Here is a 16,398-nt window from a genome sequence, read left to right as displayed (position 1 = left end):
CTACTAAGAGTACTTTTAGTATCAAAGACAATACAAGTCTCACTAGTCTCCCCAGCAGTGACAAAAGCTTTTCTCATACTTGCAGATATGCCCAAGCCTGTGCTAGGTGTACCTGATACAAATGTGAGCAAAATAAATATATTATTCCTTTTCATTTTCTACCAAACTGCCTGCATCTTTGCCCTTACAAAAACAATCTCACTACAAAACCCACCAACTCTCTTTCCTTTCCTTCATGTTCTTGAAGCTAGAGAAAACATTAGGTAGTCAATGGCAAGGGTATCCCTTTAACTCCCTCTCTCTGAAGAGTCTGCACTTTTTTCTATAACTTAAGTTCTATTTCCCACTTTAAATCATGTGGGCCTAAACTGCTGCTCACAGCAAATATTGTGGCTCTGGGAAATTCAATGTCACACAGCAGATTTTTTTTTTCCCCCGAATCAATCCAAAAGGACTCAAAGAATAATGTAAAATAGAGGAGTTTTTCTGGCAAGTTGTTCATCCCAACTTTGCTCACCTCATAAATCTTCAGCACAATAACTTTTATGAAGTCTTTATCCACATTGGTCTTTCTTGCTTGAGCCATTTGAGCAAAAGTAGTAAGAAGGCAAATTACTTCTGAGCTATTCATGGTAGAAATATAACTCTCAAAGCTCACCAGATGCGCCGGGTCTGAAAATTCAGATCAGAACAATTAAGGGGGAAAAGGGCAGAGACAGTATAAGAATACAGAGAACTTAGAAAGTCTGAAAAAGTTTAAAAAGCATTCTATGCTCTAAAAATGTTCCCAGAATCTGAGTAAAGATCTATTGCAGAGTTGTGATGAAGAGAGCCAGCTGCACCCAGAAAGAGGGCTGTGGAGACTGAATGTGTATCTATCCCAACATAGTATTTTCACTCTTTTTGTTGTTTGCTTGCATTTTGTTTTCTTTTTCATTTTTTCCTTTTTGATCTGATTTTTCTTTTGCTGCTCAATAATTGTGGAAATATGGTACAGTTTAACATATATTAGATTACTTGCTGTCTAGAAGAAGGGCTGAGGGAGAAGGGAGGGAGAAAAGATTTGGAAGACATAGTTTTACAAGCGTAAATGTTGAAGACTATCTTTGCATATATTTTGAAAATAAAAGGTTATTTTTTTTAAAAAGAAAATTCTATTGCATGTCCTGTAACTTCTGTTCCAACTCCAAAATACAGTTGTCTGAATTTAACTCAAAAATATGCTTTCATAAAAGAGGGGGAAAAAAAGTAAAATGTAAAAAGCTAATTAAGGGGGAAAATTATAATTATTTGTAAACTTATTTCTTGTAAACAATTTGTAAAAAATAAAAAAAATTACTTGTGAACTGATATTTATTCATAAAATAGAACTGCACAATCCAAAAACTGAAAATATGAATCACAAATATGATCTGGCATTTGGTTTTAGTTTCTCAAAAAAGGTCCCTATATATGAAGTACTGTAACCTGTCACCAGGGGGCAATATATACATGCATGCAGCTCTATGGAACATTTGCTTTTTTTGTAGCCCAAATCAAAGTTCTTTCTAAGGATGCAGATAACTTGTCTATAACTTGTGATCCTAGAGAGCTTCCAAGGGCACTAAGGAGGTTGGGTTATGTCAGACAAAAGATTAAAGCCAGGGATTCCAACTCCAAGCCCAGCTCTCTATCCACTATGCCATACTTCTTCTCATGGCCATCCATCCAGAGGAAGCATCTCAACACAATAAATTACAAATGTTCAGAACTACCGTATAGGAATATCCTGGTAATAGATTCACTTTCTGGTAGAACTTTTAAGACTAATACAGAAACAAACCAAAGATTTTTTTTTTTTTGTTAGATACATTTAAATTCTACTTATAAGCATTAGATATCCTTTAAAAAACATTCATAAAACCTTCGTAAATCAATTGTCTTCTCCCTAAAATGGCTTTGAGATATGATATAACCAGCCCTGTTTCAGTGTATAAATAAAGGACTATATATCTCACATTTTAAAAACACTTCTCCAAAAAGAAAACAAAAAGGAAAAAAGGGCAGTCTGTACCTTATAAGCTGACAATCTATGACACACATAATTTTTAGTGGCACAGTAGCCATTGGAGATCAAAGTGTGGATGCAACTAAAAAAGAGCGGGATCTCCAGATGAAGTTCTATTTTAAAATCCTACTGCTCTTCCTCCCTTCTCCTCTTCCTCATTTTTATATACTCAGTCCAAGATGCCTAAAAGCTCTGGGCAGAATTAGTATAAGAGATCACTAGTGGCTCTTCCAAAAGGCTCAACCAGGCTGGGATGACTGGCTTCCCTGATAAAAAGCATTTTTTTCACTTCATTCTTCCCTTTCAAGTAAAGACTTGGCATAGCCTAACACAGAATGTAGATCCTATTTTTATTTCCTCATTAAAGAGGAAGCAGGGATACCCAGTTTTAAGATCAATAAAACAGAACTAACTCATGAAAGGACATCTTTCCCACAAATCAATTCATTCAACATCCACTTTAAAAGTAAGCTACTAAGCTGGGTGCTTATGGATATCATAAAATAAAAGCTCCTTAGCATCTTTAAACCTTAATTTTACTTCTCAAAAGTGGTTTGCAAAGGTAATTAAGATACATTCTCAGACTTCATGATGCTTAACTAAGTCTCCTGATTAAATCAGAAATGCAAATTGAAAAGCCAAAGTCCCTTAATCTTTAATTTTTTTTTTTTTTTTTTTTTTTTTTTTTTTGCTAAGACAGTTGGGGTTAAGTGACTTCTCCAGGATCACACAGCTAGGAAGTGTTAAGTGTCTGAGGCCAGATTTGAACTCAGGTCCTCCTGACTTTAGGGCTGGTGCTCTATCTTTAAAGTGCCACCTAGCCGCTCTACAAAGTCGCTTAATTTTAAAGAACATAGATTTTAGTAGAAAAAAATTATATATTAACAAAAGAATAAAAATCAAATGGAACATCACTTAAATGTACTCATCTCTTACATTTATGTAAAAGCTTTTAAAGTATTATCAAATAGATTATATATATCATTTAATTTTGTGAATTGAAGCCTTTTACTTATATTTTGCAAATGACAAAACTGAGTTTCAGTGAGTTTTGAAACTATTACAATGTCTATTACTATGTATGATGATGACAGTGATGAAGGTGATAATGACAGCTGACAATTTATAAAGTGCAATTCACAGATAATTTTGTATACATTGTTTCATTTGATTTTCAACAGTTCTGTGAGGTAAATATTGCAAAAATACTAGTTTCTTTAAAGCAACTAGATAGTGTGGTGTCAAGAGTTTTATAGGCTTGTAGTAAGGAAAAGCTGAATTCAAATCCTGCCCCTGACTTGAGCGGCATGACACTAACAAACCACTTAAACCTCTATCAAGCTCTGATATAGCAGCAATATTGTTATGAGGATCAAATTAAATAAAGTTAAAATTTTATTTTGTAAATTTTGAATTAGTATGCAAATATGAGCATTAATAATTATTAAATTATTAGTATTCCTTTCAAACATAATCAAACTAAGGTTCAGATCAGTTAAGAAAAAAGCCTTCCAGGTGAGATACTACCAGTAAGTGATAAATCCAAGACTAGAAACCAAATCTGCCTCTTAGAAAAGAGCCATAATGCTATTTTCTATCACAGTAAAAGATTTAATAGGGAAAACCATAACAGTCCATATTATGTAGATGATGTGAATTTTGCAAATAGGTCAGAGCCAGATTTTGATGATACTTATTAAAGTTAGTTGCCTGAAAAATGAAAAAAAAAAAACTTATTTGACAATGATTAGAACAGTTATTTGGCTTTTACAAAATGATAAAAAGAAATTTAATCAAATATCCACTTATAAAAATTAAGCATTGATTTGATTCCAGGGACTTCCAAAGGAAGGTAATAACTTAGATTAGACTGATAGGAATATAGTCCAGGACAGTCAAAATTATTTTACCTAGAAAAGCAACCACTAAAGAAATGGGTAGAGCCCAGGCAATCTTATACCATACCGCTACATATAACAAAGTGACTCAGAGAAAAATTACCACTCTCCACTGTAGCAAATTTCAAAATACTTTCTATACTTCAGGACAAGATAAGGAGGGAGCATAGCCCAAGCCACAAAAGAAAAAGAAAAATTAAAAAACAAGAACTAAAATATGGAATAAGAATGAAATATACAGATTATAAAAAGAGAAATTAAAGAGAAAAGCAAAGGATGAAAATTATACTTGTCAAAATATTGTCTTCATTCAATAAGTACCTTTGATTTATTTAAGGCATGATAGCACTGGGACCTCATTTCAATTCTTACTCTAAAGACTTCATTATGGGAGTAGCCTTAGTTTCCAAGAATCTACATCATCTTTGGCAAGCTTGAAAGTTTTTAAGCAAGATAAATAAAGACAGATATTATACCTGGATCCTAGGACTAGCCTCATTAGTCTAGTTCACAACCAGGATAGCTATACTATAATTAATTTTTCAGCCACAGCAATTCTAGAAAACTATCCACCTTCTTACTAATTTATAAATAGTGCTGTTTTCTACATTTTAAAGTCTTCTTAATTGTCATATACAAATACAAGTGAAAAGCTACTTAAGGTGCACTGAAATCAAATAATTCAACAATAAAGGAATAACATGGAAACCCCATTAGTGATTTCTAAGCATTAAGTAAATACTTACTGACTAGAATAATTTCACTACAAAAGCAGAATACTTTTGGAGAGATAATCCCACAGACAATCTTAATTTACCTGTTCTTTCAAAAGCTTATTTATTAATACTCTATATCAAGAGATCCAATCAAATCTAAAATTCCAATATCCAAGTTGGCTTCCAAAACCAGACCCCCCCCAAAAAATTTAAAAGGTAAATGCCACAGTTTCATGTAAAGACATAGAGACATGAGTACAACACATACTTGATTTTTTTTCCTTTTTTTGATTTTTAATGGTATTTTATATATGCAAATTTAGCTTTCAACATTCACCTTCATAAAACCTCATGTTCCAAATTTTTCTCCTTCAATATGATGTAATTTAAGTGAAATACATACTTTCCATTATCCAAAAGTCAAAAGATATTTGCAACTACAGAAAAAATAACAATTTTAACAGGAAAAAGATGAAACTATTTCAATCATTTCAAAAAAGATTTGCCAGGTAAGATTTACCTTGAAGCTGATGCTTGCACTCATTAGACTGGACTATAGAACAGAGCTTCTCCAAGTTTTCATTCTCTGCTTGATGCATGAGGTAAAATAGTTTCCAAAGCATCTGGACTGATAATGTTCCAAAGGGCATTTCTGACATAAATAGCCAAATGCCCAACCTATTGTTTTTTAAGAACAATACAAAGTTTCAAAACTCACAGAAAAGATAGTGGAAGCACAACAAAAAAATTCTTCTGTACATTTAAATATAAGACCACCACCTACTTACTAATTCACGGATGCAGTTACATTCCCCATTAGAGAAGTCAACCAGAAATGAAGATTTTTTTTTTAATCACTCTTTAAGATAGCACTAAGCCAAGAGTTCTTATTCTCTTTTGTGCCATAAACTCCTATGGCAGTCCAGTAAACTACTATGGACCCTTCTTTCTTAGAATGTCTTTAAATGCATAAAATAAAATATGTAGGTTTACAAAGGAAAGCAATTATACTGAAATACAATTTGCAAAAAAAAATTTTAAGTTCATAGTATCAGGTTAAGAACTCCTGCACTAGACCAAACTTGTGAGACAACTGATAAGAACAAATAATTACATGAGTACACTACATATTGTGAAAAATGAAAAGAAGCATAACATGTAGTCTTTACCCAGCATTGTTAGGGCTAACAAAATTCTGTGAGAATCCGCCCATTCCTGCTCTTGTTCAGGTATGACCAAGGAATATAATAAACAGAGTGCCAGCCTTGAAGTCAGAAATACTACTGGTCAATATCCTGACTTAAAATGTTTGTGGCAGCCCTCTTTGTAGTGGCCAGAAACTGAAAACTAAATGGATGCCCATCAATTGAAGAATGGTTGAAATAATTGTGGTATATGAATATTATGGAATATTGTTGTTCAGTAAGAAATGACCAGCAGGATGATTTCAGAAAGGTCTGGAGAGACTTATATGAACTGATGCTGAGTGAAATGAGCAAGACCAGGAAATCATTATATACTTCAACAACGATACTATATGATGATCAATTCTGATGGACATGGCCATCTTCAACAATGAAATGAACCAAATCAGTTCCAATAGAACAGTAATGAATTGAACCAGCTACACCCAGGGAAAGAACTCTGGGAGATGACTATGAACCACTACATTGAATTCCCAATCCCTCTATTTTTGGCCACCTGCATTTTTTATTTCCTTCGCAGGTTAATTGTACACTATTTCAAAGTCTGATTCTTTTTGTACAACAAAATAACTATTTGGACATGTATACATATATTGTATTTAACCTATACTTTAACATATTTAGCATGTATTGATTGGTCAAACTGCCATCTCGGGGAAGGGGGGGGGGGGGAAGGAGGGGAAAAATTAGAACAAAAGATTTTGCGATTGTCAATGCTGAAAAATTACCCATACATATAACTTGTAAATAAAAAGCTATAATAATATATGTTCTGCCTCAGACACTCAGCAGATGTGTGATCTCAAGAGTCATTCACTTTCTCTGTGCTTCAATTTCCTCTTTCATAAAAGAATAATAAAGCACTCACCTCCAAAAGTTGTTGTGAGGATCTATTGTGCCAACTTTAGTGCACAATGTCAGTATAAGCTATTGTTATTATTTAAATGTGCCATCACCATCATCATTATTCTGCTAGGGATAATATACTTTATAAAAAAAATTATTTTTTTCAGGGGGTGGGAGTTGGAAAATAAGATGGTAATTGGACCAACTTGTCAGAAATTTTGTACTGTGTGGAAATTCCTCCATCAATGTACAGCAGAAGCCCAAGTGTCCACCTCTTGGAGGGATAACTGGAAAGCTGAAAACCCAGGGTCACTCCATATAGCTATTGGATCAAATCCAGTTCTGACTCCAAGGCCAGTCCCCTATTCACTAGACCATGCTGGCTCTATGTATTAATAATCATTTTTTTCCCTAAACCACTTCCAACAGACTACATACCTTTTAGCTTTCAGAACATGCAGGACAGTCCTAAGAAACAGCTCATCAAATTCAACTTGGAGCTTCTCCACTGAATAGGGCTGCATACCTAATCCACAGCCTTGGTTATGACTCACAAATTGGGCCCAGTGGTCACTCACATAACAAAGTGTCATTCTATATAAGAAAATCATATTAAACCATTTTAAGTCATTGATTCAGTATCAGTTTATTTTATCAGAATGCTTGCTCAAATCATTTAAATTGAGGTAAAGAAAATTACTATACTAAATCCAAACTGAGTCATTCAATTATTACAAAAATAAAACCCATTTTCCATTTTAATAAATAATAATGTTTTTCTGATACATTTAAGTAATAAGCAATTTCTAACAATCATTGCCTTGACAAGTTTTATCTACATTGTGACTGTGAAGTCACTGTAAGCTTGATTCTTAAACCACAAACAAAACCATAAGAAACCTACCAGTCTCACCCCTGGCCCACAGGAACCACATTACAAAGCAGATGTGAAAGGGAGAAAAGAAAAGAAGAAAAGAGAAAGACAGAAGGAAAGAAGCTACACTTTCCCCTTCCATTTTTCTCTAGCCTAAAACTTAGTCCCAGGGTACACTTTTAAGATTTGTACCAAGGAATAGTTAAATTATCAAATCAACTAACTTTGAAATAGTTTAACAAGGTTTTGGCTACAAACATTTATAATATACCTATTAGGTAGAAAGCAGAAAAAAAAATTTCTTAGTTTAATGATGGATCAAGCAGACAAGAGACTACCATTAAAATGATGACTGTTTTCAATCAAGAGGAGAGTTTAAATAAATATGGATATCTGCAATATGTACCTAATCATAAAACCAATTCGTTTCACAAATTGCCTGTAGCGAGCTCTATTGAAGGTTTCTAATCCTACCGCCAGAAGTTCTACTAATGAGTTGGCAAAGGCAAAAATTTTCATCATTTCTTGAGGTCTTGTTGTTTCAGGTAAATAATCATCTATAAATTAACAACAGAAAAGATAGAAATAAAAGAAAATAAATTATCAAAGGTACATACAATACAAAGACTTAAAAGGATTATTCATAGATCATTTGACAGATATGAGATTGATTCATGGGAAGATATTTTAGGTGTCCCAGACAACAAAATGAATCTACATGGCAAAGATGAGAGAATTCTGATGAAATCACGTAAACTGTCAATTCACCAACTGGAGACATAGGGGTAAAAGATGTTCCAGGAATAATCAACAAAATGAAAAAGAAAACTATGGGGAGAAAATGTAAGTAACAGCAATCAAAATAATCCAAAAACACTATGACAATATAGCTAATCACAATACAAATAAATAACAGAAAAAGATCCCAAAGAGGACTTGTTAGAAAAAGAGATAAATATGAAGACTTTAGGCTAAATTCATTTTTTAAAATTTATATGTGGAACATATTAACCACAAAGGTACTCTTCTGATTGCAAAGGTTTTGCAGATTCACCCATATTTGGAAGGGATTCCTTCCACTGAAATTCTTGTCTACATTCAAGGCTCACTTGAGGTACTAATTCTTCCATGAGACTCCTTTATTCCTTGGCTAAGGTGACCTTTCCTTTCACCAAACTTCTCATGAATTTCTAATATCTCCTATGTATTTATCTCATTCTTACACTTTAACTATTTGGATAAATCTTACCAACTTACTAGATTGTAGACTCCTTAATACCAAAAACTGAGTCATTTTTATCCTCAGTATTTAAACTCTGACTTGTCATTAGTAGATGCTTAAAATAAGTTTATTGAATTATATAACAAAATTCCTCTCAATATCTTTCTTTAGGAATCAATTTACCTTTCCCTTTAAATCCAAGGAAGTGTTTAAAAAGTTCATGAAATGGGAACTGTGACAAAATAGCAATCAAGTCATCTTCACTAAGAAGGATCCAACTCGTCTCAGGATCTTCATCCTAGAGGAAAAAATTCAAAAGCATTTCATTTGGTTTCACAAAACCAAAACTAGGAGTTCTCTAAGCTTTACTCTTGACAAACTATCAATAAAATTTCAAAAGACTTCTTTTTCTAGCTATTAAAAGATAAATAACTGAATTTCTTCTTTAGTCAAGGATCTTGTGAAAGGAATACAAACTTTCACAGTTACACAGTTACAGTTTCAATTGAAGTTATGATACAAAGGATATCAACTCTTAAAGTGAAAAATAGCTTCACTAAAATCCCAACTAGATGATACTGGCGGTCCTACACGTACTTGTACACACACACATACACACACATCCAAAGTTCTACTGTCTATCAGTTAAAAGAGCTTAAACCAACCTAAATAAGATAGGCTTACATGGCAAATATAAATCAAAATCTTAATTTTTATCCAGAAAAATATAAGTCAGCAAGACTGACATCTTTTTAATAAAAAAAATATTCCTAAAAGTAGCAAAAACTGATACAAAGTGTAGATCTTGATAAACCCAACATATCAACTTCAACAAAGTAACAACACAATTGCACAAATAAATGCTTTAACCAACCACCCTTAATTTGCTTTAGATACTCCCAAAAAGGCTTAAAAACTGAACTTCAGAGACTTCATTGGAAAGAATGGCAAACAGCAAATGACCCTTTTCTCATCCTTTAGTATATAAGGTTCTTAATAGTACCCTATCTCTGAGATTAAATTAACTAGGATGAAATCAGTAGAAAATGTTTCTATTTCAGAAACTTTACCATTCCATTATGATCTTTAAAATATCCATTTTGCATCAGTTTCTGAAAAGCTTGATTTTAAGGCTAACAAGGTTACTAAAACAAGCCATTTTGTGTTTCTTATTATCACCATCACATTACCTCTACCAAGTTTTAAAAGGAGAAACATATTTTAAAAAAGGAAAAAAAATGAGTCTTCCCCGTGTGTTGCTCTTTTAAGTGTCTAGTTACAATCACAAAACATGTCTCAAAACATTCAGAAATCAGTAACTACTGACCACAAATATAATGAATGCAGCTCCGAAATGATGAATGCTGCCTATTCCATACTTTTCAACTGATTAGAGAGATTAATTACTTTGAAAATCCTTCTCTTAACCTTCGTGGCAAGACATTCCAGAAGACAGGGACTCTAAGCACTACTGTACCTTATCATCTGAAATTTCTCAAGTTAATTAGCTAAGGAAACTAAAAGACTAAGTTTAGGCCCAAAAAACATGACAACTTTATATCTTCCAAATGTAATATCCCAAGCTGTTGTATTCATTACAAATTTATAACATCTAAGCAAAATCATGCCATATCGTGGCTCATAATCATACCAATTTGTTTATATACAGGTCAAATTCTATCCCTCCAAAGCAAAGGAAAATATACCTGTATTATGATTAGCCTTTAAGGCAAAAGATCAATTCTGTCCTCTAACACTAAGTTGAATTATGTTTAATTTTCTGTGTTTACCCCTTCTCCCAAGGTAAATAAAAGCATTATGATTCTCAAGATAAGTACCTCTTCTCCTCCTTCATCTACTAATGTCCAGTTCCCTGACTCAGGCTCAGAGGAGGAAGGTTTCCATTCATTTGGCTTCATGTGGCACATAAACTCAGCTCGATTTCTTAAAAAAGTAGAAAAATCACATTAATGTCAGAAGCAATGTTCATGGGAAAAAACAAATTAATTTAGGGTCTATTTTTTTCTCAAACTGAGATACAGTCAAATACAGAAGCATTATTTCAATTCTTAAAAAAGAAAATAAAAGAAAATTAGAAAAATCCAAGTAAAATAAAACCTCATTAATTCAAACTAAAATGTAAGATTAGTAAGCATATTAATATAAACTTGTCAAAGTCTGAATTGCAAAAGTTTTTTTTTTTTTTAATAAGTTATATTAGCATAATTCCTTACACAAACTTTGATTAAGTACCTACTATTTGCCAGCACTGGACTAGAGTTGGGGATACAAGTTTACAAGAAAACAAAAAGTTTATGGAATAAGAGTCAAAACATTTTGAAGCATGTCTGCCTTCACCTTCCTTTAATCTACTCTCCTGGTAACCTGGAAATTTTGGCAGCAGTCTGTTCTGTCCTGTCTGGTCTGATGTTTCTATTCTTTAACTACCTTGCCATCTACTTTGTCATTTGTTTTGTAACTCACGTATTCTTATATGAAATCAAAATCATGTCTCAAATGAAAGTGATTAATTAAACCGCTACTTGTTCTTTAAAAGCCTATATCCTTTCTGAGACTCCAGCTATTCACAATTTAGAGCACAATACAATAAAATTCTTTTAACATTACCAAACTATTCCAATATTTTCTTCAGCGTGGCTCTCCCTCCCCGCTAACAGATATGACCTTTCTAGTTCATACCCCATCACCTCATATCAAGATCTTTGCAGCAGGGCTTTCTTTAAAATAAATAAATAAATGAATGAATGAATAAATAAATAAATATTTTTTTTAAAGTCGTTTCTTTTCAAAAACATATATTTTTTTCTTTCTAATTTTTTTTTCCGGTTTGATCTGCTTTTTCTTGTGCAGCAAGATAATTGTATAAATTTGTATGTATATATTGGATTTAACATACATTTCTACCATGTTTAACATATACTGGACTATTTGCCATCTACGGGAGGGAGTGGGGGAAGAGAAAAAAAAATGGAATACCAGGTTTTTCAAGGGTTAATGTTGAAGAATTATTCATGCCTATGTTCTGAAAAATAAAAACTTTAATTAAAAATGTATTTATTAATTTCCTACATTTATTTTTATAATATTTTATTTCTTTTTTTTTCCTCCCCCTTACCCAAGATGGCAAGCAATATGATACTGAGTTATAAATGTACAATAATATTAAACATATTTCCATATTATTCAAGCTTTGAATGAAGAATCAGGACAAAAAGAAAAACCATAAGAAAGAGAAAACAAAAATAAAAAGAGTATGCTTCGATCTGCATTCAGAATCCATAGATATTTCTCTGGATGTGAATAGCATTTTCTAGCATGAGTCTTTTGGAATTATCTTAGATCATGTATTGCTAAGAAGAGTAAACAAACTCTATCAAAGTTGGGCACCAGACAGTGTTGCTGATATTATGTATAATGTTTTCCTGGTTCTATTCACTTCACTCAGCATCAATTCATTCAGGTTTTTCTGAAGTCTGCTTGCTCATCATTTTCTTAAAGAACAAGAATATTCCATTACATTCACATATCACAACTTGTTCAGCCATTCCCCAATTGATGGGCATCCCTCTCGATTTCCAATTCTTTGCCTATATTAAAAGAACTGCTGTAAACATTTTTTTACATGTGGGTCCCTTTCCATTTTTTTATGATGTCTTTGGGATAGAGACCTAATAGCAGCATTGCTGGATCAAAATGTATGCATAGTTTTACAAATCTTTAGAAATAGTTCCAAATTGTTCTCCAGAATGGCTGGATCAGTTCACAACTCCATCAACTAGGCATCAGTGTTCTAATTTTTCACATCCTCTCCAACATTTATTGTTTTCCTTCTCCATCTTATTAGCCAATCTGATAGGCATGCGATGGCATCTCAGAGTTGTTTTACTTTGTATTTCTCTAATCAATAATGATTTAGAGCATTTTTTTCATGTGACTATAGACAGCTTTATTTTCTTTACCTGAAAACCATGTGTTCATATCCTTTGACCATTTATCAACTGGGGAATGACTAGAATTCTTACAAATTTGAGTCAGTTTTCTCTATATGTACATATATATGATATTATTAATTTTAATATTAATATTAGTTTTACTTGTTATGTTTATAATATTAAAGTAATATTAATGTTGATGTTAATATTTTTATTATTAATGCCATGTTATTATAATAATGATATTATGTTTATACATATTTATACATATTAGAAATAAGGCCTTTCTCAGAAACACTCACTGCAAAAATTGTTTCCCAGCTTTCTGTTTCCCTTCTAATCTTGTTTGCACTGGCTTTATTTGTACAAAATCTTTTTAATTTAATGTAATCAAATTTATCCATCTTGTATTTCATAACATTCTCTATCTATTTGGTCATAAATTCATTCCTTTTCCATAGATCTGACAGGTAAACTATTTCTTCTTGTTCTCCTAATTTGCCTATAATTACCCTTTGTCTAAATCACATACCCATTTTTGACCTTATCTTGGTATATTATATGAAAAATTGATCAATGCCTAGTTTCTGCCATACTATTTTGATTTTCCCAGTAGTTTTTGATCAAATAGTGAGTTCTTACCCCAGAAGCTAGAGTCTGGGTTTATCAAACGGAACACTATTAAGTCAATGAGTATTGTGTCTTGTGTTCCTATTGTGTCCTGTCCTAGGTCCTAATCTATTACACTGCTCTGTCATTCTACTTCTTAGCCAATACCAACTACTTTTGAGAACTGGGGCTTGATAATATTGTTTTAGATCTGGTACAGCCCTTCCTTCACATTTTTTCTTTCATTACGTCCCTTGATATTCTTGACCTGTTGTTCTTCCAGATGAATTTTGTTATTATTTTTTTCAGCTCTATAAAATATTTTTTGACAGTTTGATTGGAATTGTACTAAATAAGTAAATTAATTTAGGTAGAATTATTGTTTTGAATTATACTAGCTCAGCCTCCCCATAAGCAACTGATATTTTTTCAATTACTTAGATATGACTTCATGTGAAAAGTGTTTTGTAAATAGTTTCTTCTGGGTTTGTCTTTAACAAGTAGACTCATAAATATTTTATACTGTTTGTTATTTTAAATGGAATTTCTCTTTCTGTATCTTGCAGCTTGAAGCAACATATTGGAATTATCTTTCCTGGATCTATTTTCCAAATCAATTGGTTTTTCCAATAAGGTATTTTATCTTGTCTTCTCTTTTTTCATTCTTTTTTATTTTGTTTGACTGCTTCTTGATGTCTCATAGAATTATTAGCTTCCATGTACCCAATTCTAATTTTTTTTTTATAATAACTTTTTATTAACAGAACCCATGCCTGGGTAATTTTTTATAACGTTATCCCTTGCACTCACTTCTGTTCCAATTTTTCCCCTTTCTCCCTCCATCCCCTCCCCTAGATGGTTGCAGTCCTATATATGTTGAATATGTCGCAGTATATCCTAGATATAATATATGTGTGCAGAATCAAACAGTTCTCTTGTTGCATGGGGAAAATTGGATTCAGAAGGTAAAAATAACCCGGGAAGAAAAACAAAAATGCAAACAGTTTACATTCATTTCCCAGTGTTCTTTCTTTGGGTGTAGCTGCTTCTGTCCATCATTGATCAACTGAAACTGAATTAGGTCTCTTTGTCAAAGAAATCCACTTCCATCAGAATACATCTTCATACAATATTGTTGTGGAAGTATATAATGATCTCCTGGTTCTGCTCATTTCACTCAGCATCATTTCATGTAAGTCTCTCCAAGCCTCTCTATATTCATCCTGCTGGTCATTTCTTACAGAACAATAATATTCCATAACATTCATATACCACAATTTACCCAACCATTCTCCAATTGATGGGCATCCATTCATTTTCCAGTTTCTAGCCACTACAAACAGGGCTGCCACAAACATTTTGGCACATACAGGTCCCTTTCCCTTCTTTAGTATCTCTTTGGGGTATAAGCCCAGTAGTAGCACTGCTGGGGTCAAAGGGTATGCACAGTCCCAATTCTAATTTTAAGATATGATTTTTTTTCAGTTAATTTTTGTATCTCCTTTTCCATTGGTTAATTGTTTTAAGGAATTATTTTCTTTTGCTCAGAAAGAAAGAGAAGAAAATAATGTAGCTTGAAGAAAAGGTTTCAAACAGGTGCTATAAGAGCAGGGCTTCTTAAACTTTTTCCATTTGTGACCCTTTTTCATCTGAGAAAATTTTATGTGAAGCTAGGTATACAGAAAAATAAAACAGACATACAAATAAAACACTTACTGATAATAAATCATAATTTCACAAGCCCTCCATTCAGTTATAAGACCCTATATAGGGTCTCAAACCACAGTTTAAGAAGCTGGGCTATAGAGGATGTGACAATCAGAGAGGAAAAAGATTATCATGCAACAGTAAAGACCCACTTGAGAATAATAAATTTGTAGGGAACCCATTTAGCAAAATCATTTATCTTCTTCCAGTGGCATTCAGTATCCTATGAACATCAGTGGAAGAGGTAAAGAGAGAGGTATTCCAGGGTTGGAATTTGGCCTAGTATGACTAATGAAAGATCAAAGAGGCAAAGGATTCAAAAATAAAGATTACTGTACAACTGAACTGGTCAACTATGAGATCAAGCCAATAAACAAAAGGAAGGAAGGAAGACCAAAACAAGAAAAGACTAGTACTGAAAACAGAGGGCAAAAAGAATGGAGGTCATGGCGAGGAGCAAGAATTGATTTAGGGAGAAATGAGGCAGGATAGAACAAATGTCAATTGTGATCAAAGAGAAAAATTTCGAAGTTTAAAATCATTAACTGTTATAAGTGATAGTGAGATCCAGGTTACAGCCATCCCTCTATATTGATGAAGTAGTATAAAGATGGAGATCATGGAGGTTTTGAAGACTGATGAAAATGTAAGGGCAGGATGTTCAAGGAGATATCTGCTTACATACTGAAATCCCCAAGTATGAAAGCAAAGTTTGTAATAAAAAGGAAAGAGCCAATTACTGAACTCCCTGAAAAGAAAGGGAGAAAGCCTTGGTGATCATGACAAGGATTTCGTCTAAATGATAAAAATGGATAGCAAGAAATTCAAATACCATCCCTTTGTCACAGGATGGTGAAAAAAAATGCTTATTACTGGAAAAGGTGGTCAGAATGAAAAGTCTTTTGGGAAGAGCTAAGTCTCCATTAGCACAATAAAATAGAAAGAATGTGAAATTAAAGATAAAGGATAAAAGTTTGTAAATGATAGACCAGGGATTCCAGCAGGAACAGGGAAATATTAGAAAACATAGAGGCTGTGGAGTATGGAAGGATAGGATGGAAGCAGATGAAGATAAGAGTATGGGGAAAGACAAGAAGAAGAAAAGATATACTTCAAAGGACATTTGATTTTAGATCACAAAAATAAGGATAACAGAAACTGGCAATCTATCTACCCCAGAATAGGCAAAAACAAGTTAATCAGGACTTTGCCTGATGCCTGATGCCTGACCAAGGTCTTTATGTGATGTATATCTGCCTCTGGTTCTCCAAGAACTCTAGTAGTAGTCTTGAGTCTAAGTAATATAGGCCATCATTTACTT

At 32.9% G+C, this 16,398-nt stretch overlaps 1 protein-coding gene across 3 annotated transcripts in view; it reads right to left on the bottom strand.

The window, feature by feature from the left end:
* The window catches only part of EPG5 (ectopic P-granules autophagy protein 5 homolog), a 141,398-nt gene that overhangs the window by 99,624 nt on the left and 25,376 nt on the right, over positions 1 to 16,398 (bottom strand). For all 3 annotated transcript variants that reach the window (XR_004230864.1, XM_031945999.1, XM_031946000.1), the window contains exons 7-12: positions 10,647 to 10,752; positions 8,992 to 9,106; positions 7,993 to 8,143; positions 7,151 to 7,306; positions 5,182 to 5,339; positions 518 to 672 (exon numbers count right to left, since the gene is read on the bottom strand). Coding sequence is in view for 2 of the 3 variants with exons in the window: in XM_031945999.1 (XP_031801859.1) it covers positions 518 to 672; positions 5,182 to 5,339; positions 7,151 to 7,306; positions 7,993 to 8,143; positions 8,992 to 9,106; positions 10,647 to 10,752 (841 nt within the window). In the remaining variant the exon portion in view is untranslated. The remainder of the gene's footprint in view (positions 1 to 517; positions 673 to 5,181; positions 5,340 to 7,150; positions 7,307 to 7,992; positions 8,144 to 8,991; positions 9,107 to 10,646; positions 10,753 to 16,398) is intronic.

This window comes from Sarcophilus harrisii, chromosome 1 (genome assembly GCF_902635505.1).
Source record: "Sarcophilus harrisii chromosome 1, mSarHar1.11, whole genome shotgun sequence".
Classification (NCBI taxonomy): domain Eukaryota; kingdom Metazoa; phylum Chordata; class Mammalia; order Dasyuromorphia; family Dasyuridae; genus Sarcophilus; species Sarcophilus harrisii.
Note: the sequence above shows the minus strand (reverse complement) of the source record. Positions and strands in the feature narration are given on the sequence as shown.